The following is a 22,669-nucleotide window of genomic DNA, read 5'->3' as shown; positions in this document are numbered from 1 at the left end:
CGTCAACATCATCATTAAACTGACCTCCAAGATTTTCAAAGTCATCACCTTGGTCAGTAGATGATTTTTCAACATTATCCTCCTGACTTCTCACAAAGTGTGAGTCTTTAGGTATGACGAAGTCAGTAGGAACGGCTTCGATCAGTTTGGGTTTAGAGGACTTCTTCTTCTTCTTCAGGGGCATCTTAGGAGTATCTTGACTCTCTTCTTCAGGCTCAGCTTGCCTTTTGAGTTTGCCTACTGACTTAGGTGTTTCCCGACCTTCCTCTGCAGCAACTTGCTTTGACCTTTACACAATTCTAAACTTCTTTGGGACAGCAAGTACATCTTTTGAACAGGTTTGCAGAGCTTTCCTTTTTCGGTCAGCATCAGCCTTTTTCACTTGCTTTCCCTTCCTGGTCAGCATACCCTTGTCTTCCTCAGCTTCATCTGCTACCTTCTTTCCCTTTTTCAAATTTGTTGGTTGGTCAAAAGCCAAACCAAACAGGATACCAACAGTGATCTCAGTTCTCCAGACTTCGATCTCTTCAACCAAACTGACTTGATAATCCTTGAGGATTTTGGTGATGAGGGATCCTAACCTAAGCGTACCAGAACTTCGTAGAAATCCACCAATGAGAAAGACTGGCATATTCAGAGTCTGGTAGGTCAGCATGTGCCAGATGAAGCACTGCTCGAAATTCGTTGCTGAGGAGGCGCAGTTGACTTTTGGAAAGATAAAATTGGTTAGGATGTAATGTGCCATCTTTTGGTCTCGACCCATGCAAGTACTAGATACTTCTCCTACGTAACTGGAAGGTCTACAGAATTCAGTTGGGAATTTAATCTTACCATGGTCGTTTATGGTTCGAAGTTCTGTACCTTTGTTCTTCAGCTTCAGCAACTTAGCCAGATAGGGAGGATTGATGAAAATATCCTTTCCTTGGACCTCAGTGACCAAGTAATCCCTATTATCGTTGGCTACTTTCAGGTTGGTGTAGAACTCCTTCACCAATTCAGGATAAGTAGCCTCATGAATGGAGAATAGTCCTTCCCAGCCGTTCTTAGATATCCATTCGCAAAAGGGTTTCTCTGCTTCCACAAACCCTTTTAAGAACCAACGTGAATGATCAATCTTGTCCCCCTTAACATGGTTGTATACTAGTGAGTAGGTTCTGGGTTTCTTGCCTTTCTCCTTTTGAGTCTTTTTCGATGAGCCAGTTTGGTCAGCTTTGGCGTTTTTGGCGACGGTGCTGACCTGAGTTTGGTCAGGCTGACCACCTTCTTGGGATTCTGTTGATGTTTCTTCATACTCCTCCTGAGTAGAGGATGAAGGATTTTCATCGGAGTGAGTTTGATCGTAATCAGCTCCGGAGAGGTTTTGGGAGTTAGACATTTTCTTAAGAGTTTTTGAAGGATCTGGAACTTTTGAGAGATGGAAATAGAATGCCAGAGATTTTTGAGCATAAAGAGTAGGAAATGGGGACTCTTCCACTATTTATATTGTTACCGAGGAGATCTGATTCGTTGAATTGGCCGTTTTTCCTCGAGATGATAAATCGACAATTATTCTGACATTTATGACACATACGGCGTATGTATCTTTCCAATAATTATGCTTACGTCATCCTAGATGGCTATTCAATACGCGTGCTAGCATTAATTACGCAACGAAACTTTACTCAGCATATGGAATATCAAACGTTTTGGAACTTTGAGTAATCAGTTTTGTGTGGATGAATTGTTCAGCGTGCTTAGTAACACAGCATATGAATAATCACTCAGTATGTATGTCTACTCAGCATAGGGTGATTTTGACTCAGCATGCAATGATTACTAATTTAGCATAAATCACTCAGCATGGTAATCACTCAACATTCAATTAAGCACATAGAATTATTGAAGAGGATTAGACATACTGATAGGTTCCCTTAATATGTTAAATTGCTCACGAGCCAAGGGCTTCGAAAAGATATCCGTAAGCTGTTCATTTGTTGATACGTAGGTCAGCTTGATCTCACCCTTGAGTACATGATCTCTGATGAAGTGATGCCTTATGCTGACATGCTTCATCCTGCTGTGTTGGATTTGATTCTTAGATAAGTCAATGGCACTCTTGTTGTCACATTTGACCTCTATTGTTTCTGTTTTGACACCATAATCCTCAAGCTGTTTCTTAATCCATAGGACTTGGGCCACACAGCTTCCAGCAGCAATGTACTCAGCTTCAGTTGTAGACAAGGCCACTGATGACTGCTTCTTACTAAACCACGAAACCAGACAACTTCCTAGGAAATGAATCCTCCTGAAGTGCTTTTTCGTTCTAGCTTATCTCGCCCATAGTCAGCATCAGTATATCCAATCAGTGTGAAGTCACTTGTATTTGGATACCATAAACCTGCATTAACTGAGCTCTGCAAATATCTGCAAATTCTTTTTACAGCTATTAAGTGAGATTCCCTGGGGTCCGCTTGGTATCTTACGCAATAACATACTGAGTACTGAATGTCAGGTCTACTGGCAGTAAGATAAACCTGCTGTCTACTGACTTACCTTTCTCGTCAGCACAAATGACCGTGTCAGTACCCATTGGGGTTGATATGGGCTTGCATTCTTCCATATCGAATTTTTTTAGCATTTTTCTGGCGTACTTAGACTGACTAATGAAGATGCCATTCTTACCTTGCTTGATTTGAAGTCTAAGGAAGAAGTTAAGTTCGCCCATCATAGACATTTCGAACTCAGTTTGCATCTGTTTACTAAACTCTTTGCACATAGAATCATCAGTAGCACCAAAAATTATGTCATCTACGTAAATTTGTGCAAGTATGGTATTTTTACCCTTTTTCTTAATGAACAAGGTTGTGTCAGCTTTGCCTCTGACATAATTCCTGGTCAGCAGGAAGTTGGTCAACCTCTCATACCAAGCTCTTGGAGCTTGCTTTAGGCCATATAGGGCCTTTTTGAGTTTATAAACGTGGTTTGGAAATTTTGGATCTTCAAACCCTGGAGGCTGACTAACATATACCTCTTCGTTTATAAAGCCATTAAGAAATGCACTCTTAACATCCATTTGATATAATTTAAAGTTCATAAAACTAGCATAGGCGCACAGTATACGTATATCTTCTAACCTAGCAATGGGTGCAAAGGTTTCACCGTAGTCAATGCCCTCTTGCTGACTATAGCCTTGGGCCACTAGTCTAGCTTTGTTTCTGACCATATTTCCTTGCTCATCTAGTTTGTTCCTAAAGACCCACTTAGTTCCTATGGTCTTTTGATTCCTAGGTTTAGGTACTAAATCCCATACCTCATTTCTTGTGAATTGATCAAGCTCTTCTTGCATAGCGTTGATCCAATATTCATCGTGCTCAGCATCAGCGAAATTCTTTGGCTCATGCATTGAGATGAAGGCAACATTGCTGAGATACTTCCTAAGCTGATCTCTTGTCATCGGCTTGTTGTCAGCAGCATCAAGAATGGACTTCTCCGAATGTCCTCTTGGAATTTTTATTTCTTTGGGCAATGTTGAGTTGTTTGGAACAGGTGTTTCTACAATCTCTGCAGGAATAGATTGGTCAGCAAAGGTTATTTCAATTTCTTGCTTACCTTTGGTCAGCCCTTGTATTGATGACTCAGAGGCTCCATTTTGATTAGCGGAAGCTGAGTTTGGTTCATCTTCATCGAGCTGAGTTGACTTTCCTGCAGGGTCAGCTTCATCGAACTCAATATGGACAGACTCTTCTACAACCTGAGTTCGTTTATTATACACCCTATATGCTTTGCTGTTAGTTGAGTACCCTAAAAAGATCGCTTCGTCAGCTTTAGCATCAAATTTTGCAAGATTATCTTTTGTGTTGAGTCTAAGACATTTACACCCAAAAGCACGAAAGTAGCCAATGTTGGGCTTTCGTCCTTTCCAAAGTTCATATGGGGTTTTCTTAAGAATATGTCTAACTAAAGCCCTATTGAGAATGTAGCATGCTGTGTGGACAGCTTCACCCCAGAAATACTTTGGAAGCCTATTTTCACTCAGCATTGTCCTAGCAATTTTGACAATTGTTCTGTTCTTCCTTTCAACAACCCTATTTTGTTATGGTGTTCTAGGAGCAGAGAAATTATGGTCAATACCACTGGCTTCACAGAATTCATCTAACTGTTGGTTTTTGAATTCTCCACCATTGTCACTTCTAATATGAGCTACTTTTAGGTCTTTGTCATTTTCAAGTTTCTTAATCAATGTTGTGAACATCTCAAATGTTTCATCCTTGCTACTCAGCAAGATGATCCAAGTGTACCGAGAGAAATCGTCTACAATGACTAAGGAAAATTTATTACCTCCCAAGCTGAGTGGCTGGACAGGTCCGAAAAGATCCAAGTGTAGTAATTCCAATGGTCTCTTGGTTGAGACAATATTTTTACTTTGAAATGACTTCTTAGTTTGTTTACCTTGATGACAAGCATTACACAATTGATCTTTTTCAAATTTAAGTTTGGGCAATCCCTCAACTAGTTGCTTTCTAGCTAATTTGGCAAGAAGGTCCATGCTTACATGACCAAGTCTTCTATGCCATAGCCAGGAGTTATCCTCTTTAGACACTAAGCATATATTTTTAGAAAACTGTTTTTCTAAACTCAGCATGTATACATCGTCTACATGAGGGGCAGTTAAAATCAATTCGTTTGTTTTTCCCTCGAGTATTTGACACTGAGTATCATCAAATACAACCTTTTTACCGCTCTTGCAAAGCTGAGCTACACTCAGCAGATTGTATTTGAGACCTTTAACTAAGGAGACTGACTCAATAGTAGGGTTACCTCCGATAGTACCTGAGCCGACTATCTTACCCTTCTTATTGTCTCCAAAGCTTACACTTCCACCTCGTTTAAGCTCTAGTGTGATGAATTGAGTTTCATCACCAGTCATGTGCCTCGAGCATGCGCTGTCTATATACCACAATTTTGATTTCTCCACGCATCTCAGGCTCACCTGCATTTTAGACTATTCATCTTTAGGTACCCAATTCTTTTTGGGTCCTCGTTTGTTAGCATAAACAGGTGCAAAGTCATATTTTAATTTGTGACGATATACTTTTATAGTGTGGCCACTTTTACCACAGAAGTCACAGTGAATTACCCTTTGAGGGTGATGTTGAGTGTGGTCAGCATTATTGTGTTGAGCATGCAAACATACCTTAGTGGTATGTCCTTTCTTTTCGCAGAAGTCACATTGGACAATCCGCTTATTGTACCAACACACTTCTCTTGTGTGCCCCTTTTTTCCCACAACAGTCACACTGCGTGAGCTGTTTATGCTGACTAGTACTTGAGTACTCAGCATGGGATTTATTTTTATTTGAGCCTCTTATTTGGCTCTATAGGGTAGTGACATCCTTTTTCAGTTTCTTTGAATCTGATTGGACCTCCGAGACAAACTTATGCATAAGTTCTATGTTACTGTGCAAAGCTGAATTGTCTTGGAGAAAATATCGGAGGTCACTGAGCTTGACCTCTTCAATCTCATCACACCGCCTGCTGAGTGCCTTTACTTTCTTATTGCACTTTTTAGTTAGCGCATATAAGTCACTCAGGGCGTTTATCATCTCATTTCTAAGCAAAAGTAAGGATGTTACCTCATTATTGTGTTCCTCCTAGTCAGTTTCATCAGAGAGGTCAGCTTGCTCAGAATAAGTGCGGTCAGCATCATCGGCCATGAAGCATATATTTGCTGTTTCATTTGCACCAGCTTCTGATGAGGTTGACTCATCACTATCACTCCATGTGGCTACCATAGCCTTTCTGCTGCCCTTCTTGTCTTTCTTCAGCATGGGACAACTTGACTTGATGTGCCCAGTTTGGTGGCACTCGAAACATGTGACAAGCTTTGAGCTGTCCTTCTTATGTTTGTTGTCGCCGGGCTCATCTTTGTATTTGTCATTTCTTATGAATGGCCTTTTGCTGTTCCTATCGTTCTTCCTGAACAGCTTCTTCATCTTCCTGGTGAACATTGCCATTTCCTCATCATCAGATGAGTCAGCTTCGGTGGAGTCAGCTTTCATGACAAGTGATTTTTGTTTCTTGTCTTCTGACTTCTCTTTTTCTTCAAAGTTTTTCATTGATATCTCATGAGTCAGCAACGATCCGATCAGCTCATCGTACTTATACGTAGTCAGGTCCTGAGCTTCCTCCACTACAGTCTTTTTGGCCTGCCAGCTTTTGGGAAGACTTCTCAAGATCTTCTTCACCTGTTCTTCCTCGGTGAAGTTCTTTCCAAGTCTTTTCAGCTCATTTATAATGTTGGTAAATCTAGCGTTCATTCCCGAGATGTCCTCATTATCATTCATCTCGAACAACTCGTATAATCTCATATGCTGATTTACTTTTGATTCCTTGACCTTGCTTGTGCCTTCGTAGGTTACTTCAAGCTTTTTCCAAATCTCCTGTGCTGACTCGCAACCTGAAATCTTATTGTATTCTGCAGCATCTAAAGCACAGTGAAGCATATTGATAGCCGAAGCATTGTTTTGAAGTTTTCTAAGGTCATCTTCTGACCACTCAGTTTCACTCTTAACAACTTTCTCATTGTTAACAGTTTTATATGGCACGTATGGGCCTTGAACTATTGCAAGCCATGCACTCATGTTTGTGGCTTGAATAAAGTTCTTCATCCTATTCTTCCAGAATGTATAATTAGATCCAAAGAATAGGGGAGGCCGACTAATTGATAATCCCTCAAGGAGTATCTGTGTTGTTTGGTTCCTGGGAAGGAAACGAGTGCTATTCTCAGCCATTTATCGGGATCAACTCAAGATAGTTATATCTTTGAGTAGTGAGCTTAGGCTCTGATACCACTTGTTGGTCCCGTGTGATTAGTTCTAAGGGGGGGGGGTTAGGAACTAATGTAACTTTTTCGCTAATTAATCTTGCTGACTTGATACTTTTGGTGAGTTTATTAACTCGGCTTTGGTCAGCTTGGCCGATCTTAGTGTAAGACAGCTTTAGTCAGATGTTGACTAAGACTGTTTCACTTGTGAGTTGGGAATTGGCACTTTTGTGGTCAGCTTCCAACTCAGCACTCTAATTTACTCAGTGTCAGCTTTAAACAGTTTATATGCTGAGTAAATATAACAAGCAACACATGCACATATATATATTTTAAGAGAGTTAGAAATTACTCAGTATCACTTATCCTGGTTCGGCCTCTCCGCCTACATCCAGTCCCCAGACTCCTCCAGGCTTTTAGAATCCAATACTGAGCTCTTTAAAGGTAGAGCACAAACCGGTTACAAGGCAGTTGAATATGCAAGAGTACCTTCCTCTATTCTTCTACTCAACTCCTACTAAGTGCTACAACCCAGCACCTAGATTTCTCTACCACTGAGTATTTACAACCAAATACTCAGCACAACACTCTCAATTCACAATTGAAACAATTTGCTCTTTTTTAGCTAAAGAACACTTTAGATGATTACAAAACAATCAATCTAGCATTTACACAAGGAATAGAAAGTTGGTATAAGATCTCTTTCTTGTTTTTTAGTGTTCTGAATTTGTATCTTTCTTACTTGTATTTTCTGTATTGTTTTGCAATAATCCAAGAGGATTGCTTGTCCTTTTATAGTTGTACTTTGAGGATCAAATGATTTGAATTTGATTTGTCCGTTGAATCCAAAACGGCTCTTTTGGGGGACAAACTTCTGGTCAGCTTCAGATGTGCAGGCCAACCATGTTTTCTGATTTCTTCAGATGTCAGGCTTGTCTTCTTCCTACAGGCTTTGTCTTCTTACGACAATTTGTCTTATAGCAACGAACAGTTGACCCATGCATCTCGAAATTTGGCTTTTGCGTAATTCCAAGGCTTCAATTATTGGTGCAGACAGTTGTCAGATTTGTCTTTTAGCTAACGGATCATTCATGAAGTCCTGAAGATCACTCAGCTTCACTTTGATAGTCATTGTCTTTGATTGTCACCAAATCTCATACTGAGTTCTTTTTCACTCAACTTTCATGGTCAACTTCGTTTTGCAAGATCTAGTTCTGAAGCAGACTTCTTTTATGCTGAGCTTCGTTCCACTCAGCTTCTTTGATCAGCTTCATTCTTAAGCTGTTGTTTTGAAGATGACTTATCTTCTCTTGTGCTGAGTTACTCTTCACTCAGCTTGTATTGTGTTCTCATGCTGACTTTGTCCTGTCTTAATTTTATTTCCTTTTGCATTTATATTTATACTCAATATTGAACAAACGGATTAGTACAATTAAATCAAAGCACTTAAATTTAATTGTCTCTTAATCATGGATTAAACTTAAATGATTTTGTCAAATCAAAATCTTGTGGAAAGGTGTTTCAACAAAGGACTGTATGAAAAGGGTTCTCTATGTGAATGTTGTAGGCAATCTAATATACACAATGATGTGTACAAGACCTGATATATGTCACGTCATTGGAATGGTGAGTATATATCAATGCAATCCAGGACAAGCACATTTTTCAGCTGTTAAGAGAATACTGAGATATCTCAAAGCAACTATAAACTATTCTCTATGTTATCAAGGCAAAAGTCTTCAACTAAAAGGATACACTAACGCTGATTGGGTGGGAGACCTAGACGAGAGGAAGTCCATTTCATGCTAAATGTTCTTATTGGGAAATGGGGCAATATCTTGGAGCAGCAAGAAACAAATGTGTGATGTATTCTCCATCAAGGAAGCGGAGTATGTGTCATACTCATCTGCAGCACAAGATGTAGTATGGCTAAATATATTCATGAACCATCTAAACCTTACTACCTCTAATACTCCACTAGTAATAAATAGTGATAGTCAATCTGATATTGCATTTGCCAAAAGATCAAAGGTTCCATGGCAAGACGAAGCATATACAGATCAAATACCATTTTGTTAGAGAATTAATTACACTTAGTGTGAAATATATTTCTACTTGTCACATGGTAGATGACCCCCTCACTAAACCTGTCAAAAGAGATGTTTATGTGAAACATATTAGATCCTAGGGTTTGCGTAGGATTTAAATATATTTCTTTTTTCATGTACTTGTAAAAACATGATTGTCCAATAAAGTTTGTTGGAAACTTTTTTAAATACACGAGTGCAAATGTTATATGTGTTGATATTTACTAGTCCCTCCATTCCTTTATATAAGTCATTCTAGCAAATTATTTTTTTCCCCAAATATAAGTCATTATAGGATTGCAATAACTTTTAATTTAGTTTTTTGGTCCAAATATTAATTTTTTTATTGGTACATGTGTTTTTAATATTCCAATGCTTATTCCCAGATAATTTTTTTAGTTAACCAATATAATTCTTAATTTGTGTGAAATACCCTATAATGACTTATATAAGGGAATATAATGAGTATTATATATTATTATGTATGTCAAATAAAGAAGCAGATCATCCACACGAGCGTTTACCCTTATTTTGTCATAACAGTGATAAAAGGAGTAAAAATGAGGTTTTTTTTAGTGAAACGAGAGCAAGCTCAATAAACGTAAGCCGCCTTGCATAAGGAATGAAATAATTTTCATTTAAACCGCAAGACATAAATATATATGTATAGTATAATGTATAGACCTATAAGGAATAATATGGTAATGAAGATCACAACTTAATAATAATTTGAGATACTCTGTTTTCAAAGCTGGAAGTAGTTTCTGTGTGTTGTAGACTAAAATTAGATGTTTTGAAATATCTGAATTGAAATTTTCGTATGATGTTTCTTGAGAAAACATGCTATCCGTTCAAAATAAAATAATAGACTACTATAACACATGATTTCATACCATATGCAGGGGAGTAGGAGAAGGGTGTACAAGGAGCTTTTCCGCACAGAGCCCCAAATTTAAGAGAGCCCAATATTTTTTTATTATACAAATCTAAATAAACTATTGTTATTAATTATTATGTAAAAAATTAAGTGAATGTTAAAATTAACGATGTAAGAGTATTAAGGGCCCCGATTTTTTTTATTATACAATATCTAATTTAATTATTTTTATTATGTTAAAACAATAACAACAACAACAACAAAGCCTTAGTCCCGAAATGATTCGGGGTCGGCTAATATGAACCATCATATAAAACCGTGAAATCAAGTCGTGTCAGCGACACAAATTCGCTCCCTCCACTCCGTCCTATCCACTACCATATTTTCCTCAATTCCCAGTAAACTCTATTTTTATTAGGTTAAAAATCAAGTTAAAAATATTTTGGTGTTTCATTTTGTAGAAACGTTATTATTATATGAAAGTATTAATTTTTTAACAAATAGGGTCCAATTTTTTTTTTTCCATTTAGCACATGGCCCTAAAATTGTTTAAGACGGCCCTGACCATATGTGCTTAGCGACCACAAGATGGAAAAACATTAAGCATTATGGATTTCAACTTTTGCTAGTGTGAGACTCAAATAATAAAGTCATGGCTTATTGATTATTTTATCATTAGGACCCTTAACTTGTTCTGGAAATATGATCTAATTTTACTTATCTTGGAAGGAAGTTCTGAAGGCCGTGAGATGGTACATGCTGTAAAAGAACTCGTCCATTTAAGCGCATTGGATCATGATGGAAAGAACAAAGTAATATGGAAAAAATTCCATTTGATCACATCTAAATGTTTCTCTTTATCATTATCCCGACACTTATGCACATGCACATATTTGTGAAAATTGAAATTATAATGATCAAAATTTTACATATGATTGTGAGATGGTGTGCCATTTGTCATTATACATGTTCAAATCAAAAGACTATATATTTCCAACGAGTATATAACATTTTCTTTGTGTCTAATAATTAATCAACTAATAACAAACGGCTAACAGTAACAACAACAATTATTAACTAATAGCTGAACTAAACAGACGCTAAATATTTTAGAAATAACTTTTATATTTTAATAATATCGAAAAGATAATCCACATATTTGAAAAAGAACAATGAAATTTTACCGATATTTTACTAGAATTTTCCACAAAAAATTTAAGGACAAGTTAAAAAACCTATATAGTTTTTGGTGTTGACACTTTAAAAATTATCGTATTCTTTTATTACCAAATGATAGTTTTTTATTCAATGTTAGCAATTTTTTTAACACTGTTAAAATCGAAGGAAAATTTTGTCCGATCATTTTTATTTGCTTAGGTATTTTATTTCACTAGTCTTACAGATATACTAAATAATTTCAAATCGTCATTTTTACTAGAAATTTTCATCTATTGAGAACATACAATAAATTTTGTATTATAAATTCCCAGAGTGAAGTTTAAAAGAGCTCGAACTATTATTTTAAAAAATAATATTTATTTTCCGTATGGTAATTTTTTTTCTCTCCAAATAAATTTCATGATAATTTTTTTTTTATTAGATACAAATTCTTTTCTCTATGTTTTTAGCTTCAATAAATATATCAAAAGTTTCCTCCAAGTTTATGTGTTACTAATTATTTTTTCTAACATTTAAAAGCACAATTATCATTTATCTAAGTATCATTTTTTCTTTTAAACTTATCTCAAAAATTTATAATGAAAGAAATAAGTTGGCCAAAGATATTATATGGGCTTTTAAAAAAAAGGGATATTATATGGGCCAATCTAACTGTATTAGCCCAATTCCGAGTACATTATTCACCGTTGATCTTTTCGTATGTAACCCTGATTCTTTAGATTTCGTTTGACGGCTCAAGTGATAACCAAACCCTAATACTTGTATTCCTTCTGCCTATATAAAGCTTGAGTTAGGCCTTCCAGTAGCATCATCGGCGGCTTTTCAAAACCCTACCTTTGGTGAGTATGCTTTCTGTTCTTTCATAGGTTTTCAGATCTCTTATGGCGTGTAACACCATACATAGCTAATAAGTTGTGTCTTTTTTCATTTTTCTATAGGAGGTAAGTAAAAATGGCGGTGCCATTGTTGACTAAGAAGATCGTGAAGAAGCGGTCGAAGAAGTTCAAGAGGCCACAGAGCGACCGCAAGATCTGTGTCAAGGTATATGGAAAAGATAATTTTTCCTTTGATTTGTTCTTTTTTTCTTTTGGTTGGTTTCTTTAATACTGTTTTTCAAAGGAAATGATGATATTGATTGTCGCCCCAGTCTTACTTGCATACAATGGTGCAAGATGGTGATTGACTTCTTATCTGATTCCTTATGGTTACTGTTATTCTCCACATTCATTGTTTTTGTTTGCTTTTTCTTTTTCGTATTTGTAAATGAGCTGGTTTAGAAACCCTAATTAGAAATGAATTTCATTTGAATGTCAAGGATATGATGATACAATTCTAATCCCAGCTCTCTTACTTCCGTCAATAGATGGAATGTGGTGAGAAAATGTAACACTTTTATCTGATCCTTTCGATTTATTGGAAAGACTATTTTTAAATATGCTTAATATCGAACATTTTTATATTAATTGTAAAGTTTGCATTTATTTTTCAATTTTGTTTGTATATTGTGGGATATGAAGAAGCAATGTTTGACACCCAGTCTTATTTCCCTTTGGGAAGCTGGTGAGAAACACATTTTGTCTGATCCCCTTTACAAAAAAGCATTTCGATTTTTTTTTGCATCTCTCTTCTAATTGTATTTGAAATGGAAAAAAATTCAAATGTGCAACGAGGCGTGATGATATGTATCCACCTTTTCTGCTATTGGATGATGAACATTATACATGCACTACCATCTGATCTCTGTTGCACATATTTATTTAGTTTTCTTTCTTGAATATTTTCACTAAATGTTGTTTTGTTGATTTTTCAATTACATTGCAATCATTGATGCAATTACTTTTGTTTTTACTGATTTACCATGATGATTACAACTCAAATCACGTCTTTTAATTCTTTTGTATCTGAAATAAAAAACTCAATGTGCAACGAGGTGTGATGATATGTATCCACCTTTTCTGCTATTGGATGATGAACTTCATACATGCACTACCATCTGATCTATGTTGCATATATCGTTTTTTTTGGTTTTATTTCTTAATAATTCAATAAATGTTGTTAATTTTTCAATTACATTGCAATCAATGATGCAACTAATGTTATTTTTACTGATTTCCAGTGATGATCATAACTTAATCACCATCTTTCGGCTGAGATTGCAAATTTTAAATGTTTTTACTAGAGTTGACAATAGTTAACTCTTTCATATTTGAGATTTTTAAACAACTTTGCCCGTGGTATCTAATGTCAAGTCTTAGATACAATAGCTTGACATCTCGTTAGAAGGGCATAAATAAATTCTAAACAGGCCTTTGCGACACAGTTAGCTTCTCTCTTTATAAGCTTCCTGTTACTTTTTACCTGCTTACATTTTTTTCAATTGACTGATACAATTTACCACCAAATATGCGTATCAACTCTTTTGCCCTGATTTAGCAATCAGTGAACTTATTTATTACTAACTTATCAATCCATGACAGGATAGCTGGCGCAGACCTAAAGGTATTGATTCCAGAGTGCGCAGAAAGTTCAAAGGATGTACTTTGATGCCTAATATTGGATACGGTTCAGACAAAAAGACACGTCATTATCTTCCTAATGGTTTCAAGAAATTTGTTGTCCACAATGTCCAAGAACTTGAAGTGTTGATGATGCATAACAGGACTTACTGTGCTGAAATTGCACATGATGTGTCAACAAGGAAAAGAAAGGATATTGTGGAGCGAGCTGCCCAGCTTGATGTTGTTGTTACGAACAAGCTTGCTAGGTTGCGGAGCCAAGAAGATGAATAAGCTCTTGAAAATTTTGAGTTGTAAGGTTAAAGTGCACATTAGGTTGATTCGCCAATTTAGGATTTGGTTGATAACGATCAATGTAAACTAGCAAAATTTATACCATATGTTGGATAATCTTGTTATATCTGGATGACATTTTCAATCCTAACTAAATTCAGATTTCCTGTTGAGGACAGATCTAGAGTGTTTGAAACAACGTTCGGATTATGTGTTGTGCGTTGGGTCATTTCATAGCACCAAACGAGGCATTAACTATAATAGTGTACATCTCTTGTGTAACCATAAGTTATAATATTGATGCTTGGCACAGCCGTGATTGGTAATTGGTATCTCTCAAGTATCTCTCAAGTATTTTTATTGGTTAATTTTCTCTCTATGGAAAAATTGAATCATTAAACCAGCCAAATATTTATAATTTTAGTTTAATTGATTAGTTGTTTTTGACTAATAGATTGATCATCTTTTTCCACCAAGATATCTTCCAAGGCATCTTTTATTTTTATTGAAACAATATGTACAATTTATGCATAATATTAGAATCCAGATTTGTAATTGTTAATTTGTTGATAATTTTATGATAAGTAATCGTGAAATGTTCGGAAAATACTTCAGTGTAAGAAAAAAAAGGAAATATAATTGCAGCTACAGATAAACTATCTAACTGAAAAGTAATAAAAGACCACAGCACAACCCAAGTGACATTCAGCAGAACTTTCACACATACACTTGACATTTTACATGAATGAAAGGATCCTAACGAAGTGATGAGCGATAACCAGACCACACTAGTAAGCGATAACCAGACCACACTAGTAGAAAAAGGCAGCCAAAAAACGCTCAGGGGCCTAATCTGAAAAAAAAAATCAGGAGAGATTCTGCACCAAATGCCATTGATGATACAGCCTAGCTTCTGCTTCTGCTTCATATTAAACAAATTAAGCCACACTATGAAACACATTGGAGGCATACAAGGAGCTACCTCTCCAAATAATATCCTTTCACACAACTTCAACATTCTTCTGCTGCCTCGATCCCAAACAGGTTGTCTTCGTTCAAGCCTCCAACCATTATCACTAAAGCATATAAACTCACATCATTATCGGGGACATGCAAACCCGGAAACAGATAAGCATTTTTATACTGTATCCTTTGAACCCAAAAAAGAAAAAAGATTAGTATATAAATCTCTGACATTTTTTCACTTCTAAAATGCGTATCCAGAGCAAATTACTTGGCTTCTAGCTGATGTTTATTTCAGTCCGTATTTCAAAGAAAAATGTTAGTCCATTCCTTCTCCAGTTTCTTGATTTGGCAGATTAATCTTCGCCATTCCTTCATTTCTAACTTCACTCCCATTAATGTCTTCTAGTTGGTACATCACACAGCTATGAGAATTATTGACCAAATGATCATCACATTTCACAATTCCATAATGGCTCAAGATCGTTGGCGCCATAAGCAGCTGTAACTTATGCATAAGAGCAATGGCTGATTCTGGATTTACTGATAGGAGTGTCGTGTTCAATTGAATTTTTTTTTAACTTTATCCTAAAAAACTAAAAAAAATTCAATTGAAAACTCATATGATGTCAGTGGCGGAAATGCATGTGTTGCGATGGATGTGTGGTGAGTTAGAAGGATTGAAGAGTGTCAAAGGGATGCAATGGTGAGTGGTAGGGGAAGGCCTAAGCAAACTTGGAAGAGGGTGATTGAGAGTGACACTGTTAGATTTGCAGAGATATACGATTGATTTTTGATATGGAAGGGAAGAGCATATTAATTTATTGAAATATGATGTGCAGTTTTATACTGCTAAAACACAGTTACAGGAGAGTAAAAAAGGCCTAAAAAGTAGCATAAAAATCTTCCTAAAAATCAGCAAGAAAATCAGAACTAATAAACAAGAGAATCAAAACTGATATATGACTATTTCAAATTAAAAATAATCTGCAGCAATAAGTCACAAAAATCAACACTCCTCCTTGACTTGATAGCTGCATATTCCAAGCTTCTGCCTGAGATATTCAAATCTTGCTTTAGGAAGTGGTTTTGTTAGAAAATCAGCAAGCTGATTCTCTGTCTTGCAATGAATCAACTTTACCTCTCCTTGTTCTTGCATCTCTCTTAGAAAGTACAACTTTATCATGAAATGCTTTGTCTTCCCATGAAACACTGGATTTTTAGCAATCGAAATTGCAGCTTGATTATCAACAAGTATCAGTGTGCTATCTTTCTGCTCCATATTCAAGTCAATCATGAGTTTTCTGAGCCAAAGAGCTTGATTTGCTGCTGAAACAGCTGCCACATATTCTGCTTCCGCTGTTGACTGTGCTATGACTTCTTGCTTCTTTGAACGCCATGAAAAAATTCCAGAACCAAAACTGAAACAGTATCCTGAAGTGCTTCTCATGTCATCAACACTTCCAGCCCAATCACTATCAGAATAGCCATAGAGACTAAAGTTTCCATGAAGACTGAAATTGTTTACATGTAGAAACTTAACACCATAGCCAACTGTGCCATTGACATATCTGAGGATCCTTTTGGCAGCTTTAAAATGAATTTCACTAGCACAATGCATATATCTTGACAACAAACTTACTGCATATGTAATGTCGGGCCTGGTTGCCGTCAAATACATCAGACATCCAATTAAGCTTCTGTACAATTTTTCATCAACTTTGTCAGCTCCATCTTCTCTGCTGAATTTTTCATTGTGATTCATTGGAGTTGCAGTTGGCTTGCAATTCTCCATCTTGAATTTCCTCAGAATTTCCTTTGCATACTTTTCTTGGCATACAAAGGTTTCACCATTATTTTGATGCACCTGCATACCTAGGAAAAATGTCATTTTTCCTAGATCAGTCATTTCAAAAGCATCTTTCATTCTTTCTTTAAATTCCTCAATCAGCTCCTTTGATCCTCTTAGACTCTTTTCAAAGCCTAAGCTGATCAAGTGTGCATCAATTCTACTGTACCAAGACCTTGGGGCTTGTTTTAAGCCATACAAGGCTTTCTTCAAGTGATAAACTTTCTCCTCTTGTCCTTGAACAACGAATCCCTCTGGTTGCTCCACAAATATTTCTTCTTCCAAGTATCCATTTAAAAAAGCCGATTTTACATCCATTTGATGTACAACCCAGCCCTTTTGTGCAGCAAGAGCTAATAACATCCTTATAGTATCCAGCCTAGCGACTGGAGCAAAAGTTTCAGAGAAGTCTACCCCGAACATCTGAGCGTAACCCTTCACAACGAGCCTCGCTTTATATTTGTTGATAGAACCATCAGCATTAAGCTTGGTTCTATACACCCACTTGACCCACTTGACTCCTATTGCTTTCTTATCTTTTGGTTTCTCCACTAACTCCCAGGTCTGGTTTTTTTCAATCATATTCAGCTCCTCCTTCATTGCAATCAACCATTTCGAGTCAGTAGCAGCTTCTTTGTAATTTGCAGGTTCCATAACAGCAACACTACATCTTTCATAAATATCTGAGAGTGATCTGGTTCCTCTTACTGGCTGGTCATCAATATCATCTTCACTCTCCTCCTCAAACTCAATTGGCTTCTGTTCTTTGCTCCAATTTTCTGTCTCAAAGAAATGCACATCTCTGCTGATAATAACTTTATTGCTTTGTGGCAAAAAAACTCTATAGGCTTTTGATGTTAAACTGTAGCCTACAAAGATTCCTGGTTCCGCCTTTTTATCAAGTTTGTCTCTCTTAACCTGAGGAATGTAACAGAAACACAAACAACCAAAAACTTTCAAGTGCAACATCTTTGGCTTGAAACCATACCAAGCCTCAAATGGAGTTTTTTCTGAAATGGCTTTAGATGGCAATCTGTTCAGCAAAAAAACTGCAGTGCTTGCTGCCTCTGCCCAGAATTTCTTTGGAAGATCTTTGTCATGAAGCAAGCATCTCGTCATCTCCAAGATTGTTCTATTTTTGCGCTCCACAATCCCGTTTTGCTGTGGGGTGTAAGGAGCTGTAAATTGATGTTCTACACCTGCATCTTCACAAAATTTGCTGAACTTTTTTGATGTATATTCCGTTCCATTATCAGAACGTAATATCTGCAATTTTATGCCACTTTGAGTTTCCACCCAAGTTTTGAACTTGAAAAAGATGTCAGCAACCTCAGCTTTAACTTTCATAAAATAAATCCAGCACATCCTTGTATAATCATCAATGAAAGCAATATAATACTTACTGCCATTCAAAGATGGTGTTGGTAGAGGTCCTCCAACATCCGTATGCACCAATTGCAGCTTACTCGATGCTCTCCAAGACTTGCCTACTGGGAAAGGCAACCTTATTTGTTTGCCGTATTGACAAGCAGCACATTCAGATAATTCTTCTTCTAATTTAGGTAGCCCTTGTACAAGATTATGTCTTTTCAAATAAAGCAGAGCATTATGGTGGAAATGCCCCAACCTTTTATGCCAAAGCATTGTATTGTCTTCAACCTTGTGCACAGCAATTTGTTCTTCTCCAATCAAATTCAAAGCAAAACTTTTGCCTTTCATTTGAATTCTGAACAGCTCTACTCCATTTGAATCTTTAATCAAGCAACTTTTGTCTTCAAAGAGAACTTTACAGCCTCTTTCCAATAACTGACCAACACTCAATAAGTTTTGATCAATTTCAGGAACATAAAGAACATCTGAAATTAGTTTCAAACCTGTGCAGCCTTTGATTGCTACGGTTCCCTTTCCTGCTACAGATATTTTCTCTCCATTTCCGATTCTGACTTTGGTAGTGTAGTTTGTATCAAGTTCTCTGAACAAATCTCGATCATAAGTCATGTGGTTCGTACAACCACTATCAATCAGCCAACTTTCTGCTAAGCTTGAAGTAGTAAGACACGATACTACGAAAAGCTCTTCTTCATCAATTTGTTCAATAGCAGCTTTTGCTTTCCCTTGTTGTTGTGAAGACTTACAGATTTTCTCCACATGTCCTAATTGTCCACACTTGTTGCATGTTACATCTGGCCTCCACCAACAGTACTTCTGCAGATGATTTGTTTTCTTACAATTAGGACATGGTGGAAAATTCTGAAAGTTTTTGTTACCACTGCTGGTATTGTTGCTGCTCGAGTTTCCTGCCTTGAAGTTCCTGTTCTTCTTGTTCTTGCCACCATAATTGTTTTGAGTTTTGGCCAGCAAAGCTCCTTCTACAGAACCTTCTTTCCTTATAAGCCTTCTCAGTTCTTGTGCCTGGAGTGCACTCAATAATTCCGTCAATGTGATGTTTGTTAGATCTCTTAAGTTTTCAAGAGAACTGATAGTTGCTTCAAATTTCTCTGGAATGGTAACAAGAATTTTTTGAATAATTCTTGAATCAGAGAAATCAGTACCGAGGAGTTTCACTTTATTGGCAATGCCAAGAAGCTTATCTGCATACTCCTGGATGGTCTCCGTCTCCTTCATCCTTTGTAATTCGAATTCCCGAATCAGGTTGATAGCTTGCATCCCTTTGATCTTCTCACTTCCTTCATATTCTTTCTTCAAAAAATCCCAAATCTCCTTCGCAGTTTTTAACGTCATTATCCTGTTAAAAATAACAGATGAGACAGCAGTGAACAAAATCGATCTGGACTTCGATTTTCTGAGCTTCTTCTCTTTATGAGCTTTTATTTGAGCCATTGTTGGATTTTCAGATAAATCAGGAACTTCATAAACATTCTCCACAGCTTCCCATAAATCATGGGCATCGAGGTAGGCTTCCATCTTCACAGCCCACATTTGATAATTGGTTCCGTCAAATAACGGAGGTGACATCGAAGAAGAGAAAGAAAAATCTGAATCCATCTTTTGTGTTTGTGTTTGTGGTTGTGGTTGTGTTTTTGGTTGTATTTTGTTTTCTAGGGTTTTTGAATTTTCACAGATCCCTTTAAATCAATAAAGCTCTGATACCAATTTGTTAGAATTGCAGAGATATACGATTGATTTTTGATATGGAAGGGAAGAGCATATTAATTTATTGAAATATGATGTGCAGTTTTATACTGCTAAAACACAGTTACAGGAGAGTAAAAAAGGCCTAAAAAGTAGCATAAAAATCTTCCTAAAAATCAGCAAGAAAATCAGAACTAATAAACAAGAGAATCAAAACTGATATATGACTATTTCAAATTAAAATAATCTGCAGCAATAAGTCACAAAAATCAACAGATACGACGGAGTGGAGAGAGCGAATTTATGTCGCTGATAAGACTTGATTTTACGGTTTCGTATGATGGTTCATGTTAGCCGATCCCGAATCATTTCGGGACCAAGGCTTTGTTTTTGTTGTTGTTGTATCCTAAAAAATTAAAACTCCATACACGGGTTCAATAGAGTTTCCTCATGACCAGCGGGTACTCAAACCTCCCCCCGACTCCCCATCCCTACATAAGAGCCAACTTCGATTGATATCTGAACTTCCACACGAGGAACTCCGCAACAAGCCATTATAGATCCCAACTCCAATTCAAACAGCAACTAATGTGCTTATATTGCCTCAAAGTTCATCCTGAAGTTGCAGGAAATTGATATGAACAAACCCAAAATATGCTACCAATAATCCCCACAAGAACAAATACCACTCCGGAAGTGGTGAAAGCGAGCAGAATCTCTGACAACAATCTCACGGCCTACAATAGTTGAAATAAGCTTAATCACAGAGTGACAATCTCCACAGACTCTAAGATTCTTCATCACTGTTATTGTACTTCCCTCCACACTGCTAATCAATGCAAATGCAACTGCCAGCCTTTCACTATGATAGGACAGTATCTCTTCCTTCTGCTCATCCTCAACATCATGTAGAGCATATCTGTGATCAGGAACATAACCCAATTCTTTTAATTTTCCTCCCAACCAGTCTAACTTTTCGTATATTTTCTCCCTGAGCGAGTGGGATCTATCCCCAGACAGAAATTCATGTCTTCTACCCTTTAAAACTACCCAACTGGACCCTTGTTGTTTCACAACTCCTCCTTGCTTCATCTTCACTCTCATTCTGGAAACATCAGACCATCTACTAGCTGAAGCATATAAATTAGACAACAAAACATAGGCAGCACTACACTGCGGTTCTAGTTCAAAAATTCTCTCTGCAGCTCTTTCAGCAACCTCTAAATTACAATGCATCTTACAAGCGCTTAATAGGGATAGCCACATGGTACAATTTGCTTTCATAGGCATGTTTTTTATTAAATTCTCTGCTTCTTCCAACTTCCCAGATCTGCCTAGGATATCCACCATACAAGCATAGTGCTGAAGCTTCAGTTGTATGGGTTTATGTTGACTAATGTACTTAAAAAAGCACCTTCCTTTTTGTAACATCCCAGAATGGCTACAAGCAGAAAGCAATCCGGTGAACGTGATTTCATCCGGATCTACAGATGCACGTATCATTTGATTAAAGAAAACCAGTGCCCACATTCCTCGTCCATGTTGCGAGCTTCCTACAATAACTGAGTTCCATGATACAACATTTTTTGCATTAATTACTTTGAATGCAGCTACAGCATCCTTTATATTCCCGCATTCGTTATACATGACTACGACAGAATTACCAACGAAAGTGTCAGTTTCGAAACCCAGTTTAACGACAATCGCGTGAATCTCTTTGCCTTTATCAAGAGCCTCTAATCCGCGGCATGAATTGAAGGCACTGCTGAATGTAGATTGGTTAGGAAGAACACCAATCTTTCTCATGTCACAGAAAACCCTCAATGCAACTTCATGCTGACAATTCATATCATATCCTGTTAAAAGAGCTGTCCATATAACCACATTTTTCGACATTAATGTCTCATTAAACACTCGATGAGCATTATTGATTTCCTTGCAGTTTGAATAAAACGAAATCAATGAAGCTGAAATAAATTCATCACAGGAGTATCCTAATTTAACAACATAACCATGAATCTGAACACCTAAATTGAAGTCTCTTGTATTTGCACATGCTGTCAACAAACAAGTGAATGTGCTTGAAGTAGGCTTTACACCTGATTCCATCATCTTCTCAAAAAGAAACAAAGCTTCTTCAACCTTCCCATTCTGCTCAAGTCCACCTATCACCGAAGTCCATGAAATCACGTTCCTACAAGGCATTTTCTCAAACAACTTCAAACCCTCCTCAATTTTCCCGTTCTCAAAATAGCCATGAATCATCGCATTCCATGCCGCAACATCCTTGTCTGGCATATCCCAAAACAACCCTTCAGCCACATCAACGTTCCCAATCTTCAAGTAGCCATTTACCATCGTTGTCCAAGACACAACATTCTTTTCAGGCATTTCATCGAACAATTTCCTAGCCAGAGTAATGTCTCCACAATCTAAACAACCTTTCATCATTGAATTCCAAGAAACAACGTCTCTAACAGGCATTCTATCAAACAGGGCTAATGCATCATTTAGCCTATAATTTCTGGCATAAGCAGCAATCATCATGGTATATAATTGCACATCAGGAGATTGAATGTTGTCAAAAACAATGCGAGCTTCATCTATCCTCTGGCTCTTGATGTGATAAGAGAGTAAATTTCTGTAAGACGGAGCAATCATTTTGGTGCAGTAATGAACAGCTAAGAGGCATGATGAGAGCTGTGTGAGAAAAGCTGGAAGCTTTAGGTGCCAAGCTGAAGATGGGGGAGTTTTTGGTGGAGATATGAACCTTCGAAATATGGCGCGAATTTTCAACATCGTCTCTTTTCATTTGCGTGATTGTCTCAAAGTAAAAGAGGGATCGAAGCTAGAGCCGAGTATATGCAGAACGGAGCGTTTTGTTATCCGGGTAATTTTGATGATTTTATACTGTGTCCAAGTCCGAAGACTAAAACGCACCGTTTTAAGCAGTTCTACTTTCTATTTGCAGCACAAAGGTATAATTATTGGGTTAGTGTACGTGTAACTGTTGACTTACTTCGTAGGAAT

General features: G+C 37.0%; 2 protein-coding genes and 5 non-coding genes across 7 annotated transcripts; 6 read left to right on the top strand and 1 right to left on the bottom strand.

Moving 5' to 3' along the window:
* The first annotated feature begins 11,658 nt into the window (after positions 1 to 11,658).
* Positions 11,659 to 13,912, top strand: LOC136233046 (large ribosomal subunit protein eL32z-like). Its single transcript, XM_066022587.1, has 3 exons — positions 11,659 to 11,784; positions 11,884 to 11,986; positions 13,423 to 13,912. The coding sequence occupies exons 2-3, from the start codon at positions 11,897 to 11,899 to the stop codon at positions 13,732 to 13,734; spliced, it is 402 nt and encodes a 133-aa protein (XP_065878659.1). The 5' UTR covers positions 11,659 to 11,784; positions 11,884 to 11,896; the 3' UTR covers positions 13,735 to 13,912.
* Positions 12,064 to 12,143, top strand: LOC136234523 (small nucleolar RNA U31b). Its single transcript, XR_010691397.1, has one exon. It is a non-coding gene; the product is annotated as a small nucleolar RNA U31b (small nucleolar RNA).
* LOC136234524 (small nucleolar RNA U31b) lies at positions 12,453 to 12,530 on the top strand. Its single transcript, XR_010691399.1, has one exon. It is a non-coding gene; the product is annotated as a small nucleolar RNA U31b (small nucleolar RNA).
* On the top strand, positions 12,611 to 12,688 carry LOC136234478 (small nucleolar RNA Z195/SNORD33/SNORD32 family). The gene has a single exon (XR_010691359.1). It is a non-coding gene; the product is annotated as a small nucleolar RNA Z195/SNORD33/SNORD32 family (small nucleolar RNA).
* LOC136234479 (small nucleolar RNA Z195/SNORD33/SNORD32 family) lies at positions 12,871 to 12,948 on the top strand. The gene has a single exon (XR_010691360.1). It is a non-coding gene; the product is annotated as a small nucleolar RNA Z195/SNORD33/SNORD32 family (small nucleolar RNA).
* LOC136234480 (small nucleolar RNA Z196/R39/R59 family) lies at positions 13,019 to 13,103 on the top strand. The gene has a single exon (XR_010691361.1). It is a non-coding gene; the product is annotated as a small nucleolar RNA Z196/R39/R59 family (small nucleolar RNA).
* A 5,778-nt stretch (positions 13,913 to 19,690) lies between the features above and the next one.
* Positions 19,691 to 22,492, bottom strand: LOC136233126 (pentatricopeptide repeat-containing protein At5g46460, mitochondrial). The gene has a single exon (XM_066022706.1). It carries the CDS (start codon positions 22,436 to 22,438, stop codon positions 20,297 to 20,299), a length of 2,142 nt encoding a protein of 713 aa, XP_065878778.1. The 5' UTR covers positions 22,439 to 22,492; the 3' UTR covers positions 19,691 to 20,296.
* Positions 22,493 to 22,669: the final 177 nt, after the last annotated feature.

This window comes from Euphorbia lathyris, chromosome 6 (genome assembly GCF_963576675.1).
Source record: "Euphorbia lathyris chromosome 6, ddEupLath1.1, whole genome shotgun sequence".
NCBI lineage: Eukaryota > Viridiplantae > Streptophyta > Magnoliopsida > Malpighiales > Euphorbiaceae > Euphorbia > Euphorbia lathyris.
The sequence above is the reverse complement of the archived record's forward strand: the minus strand, read 5'-3'. Positions and strand labels throughout refer to the sequence as shown.

What these genes read in the sequence shown, in the direction of transcription:
- LOC136233126 (XM_066022706.1), bottom strand. Translation starts at nt 22,438, where the DNA reads ATGTTGAAAATTCGCGCCATATTTCGAAGGTTCATATCTCCACCAAAA.
- LOC136233046 (XM_066022587.1), top strand. Translation starts at nt 11,897, where the DNA reads ATGGCGGTGCCATTGTTGACTAAGAAGATCGTGAAGAAGCGGTCGAAG. An exon ending in ACCGCAAGATCTGTGTCAAG is followed by an intron (nt 11,987 to 13,422) that starts GTATATGGAAAA and finishes AATCCATGACAG; the next exon opens with GATAGCTGGCGCAGACCTAA.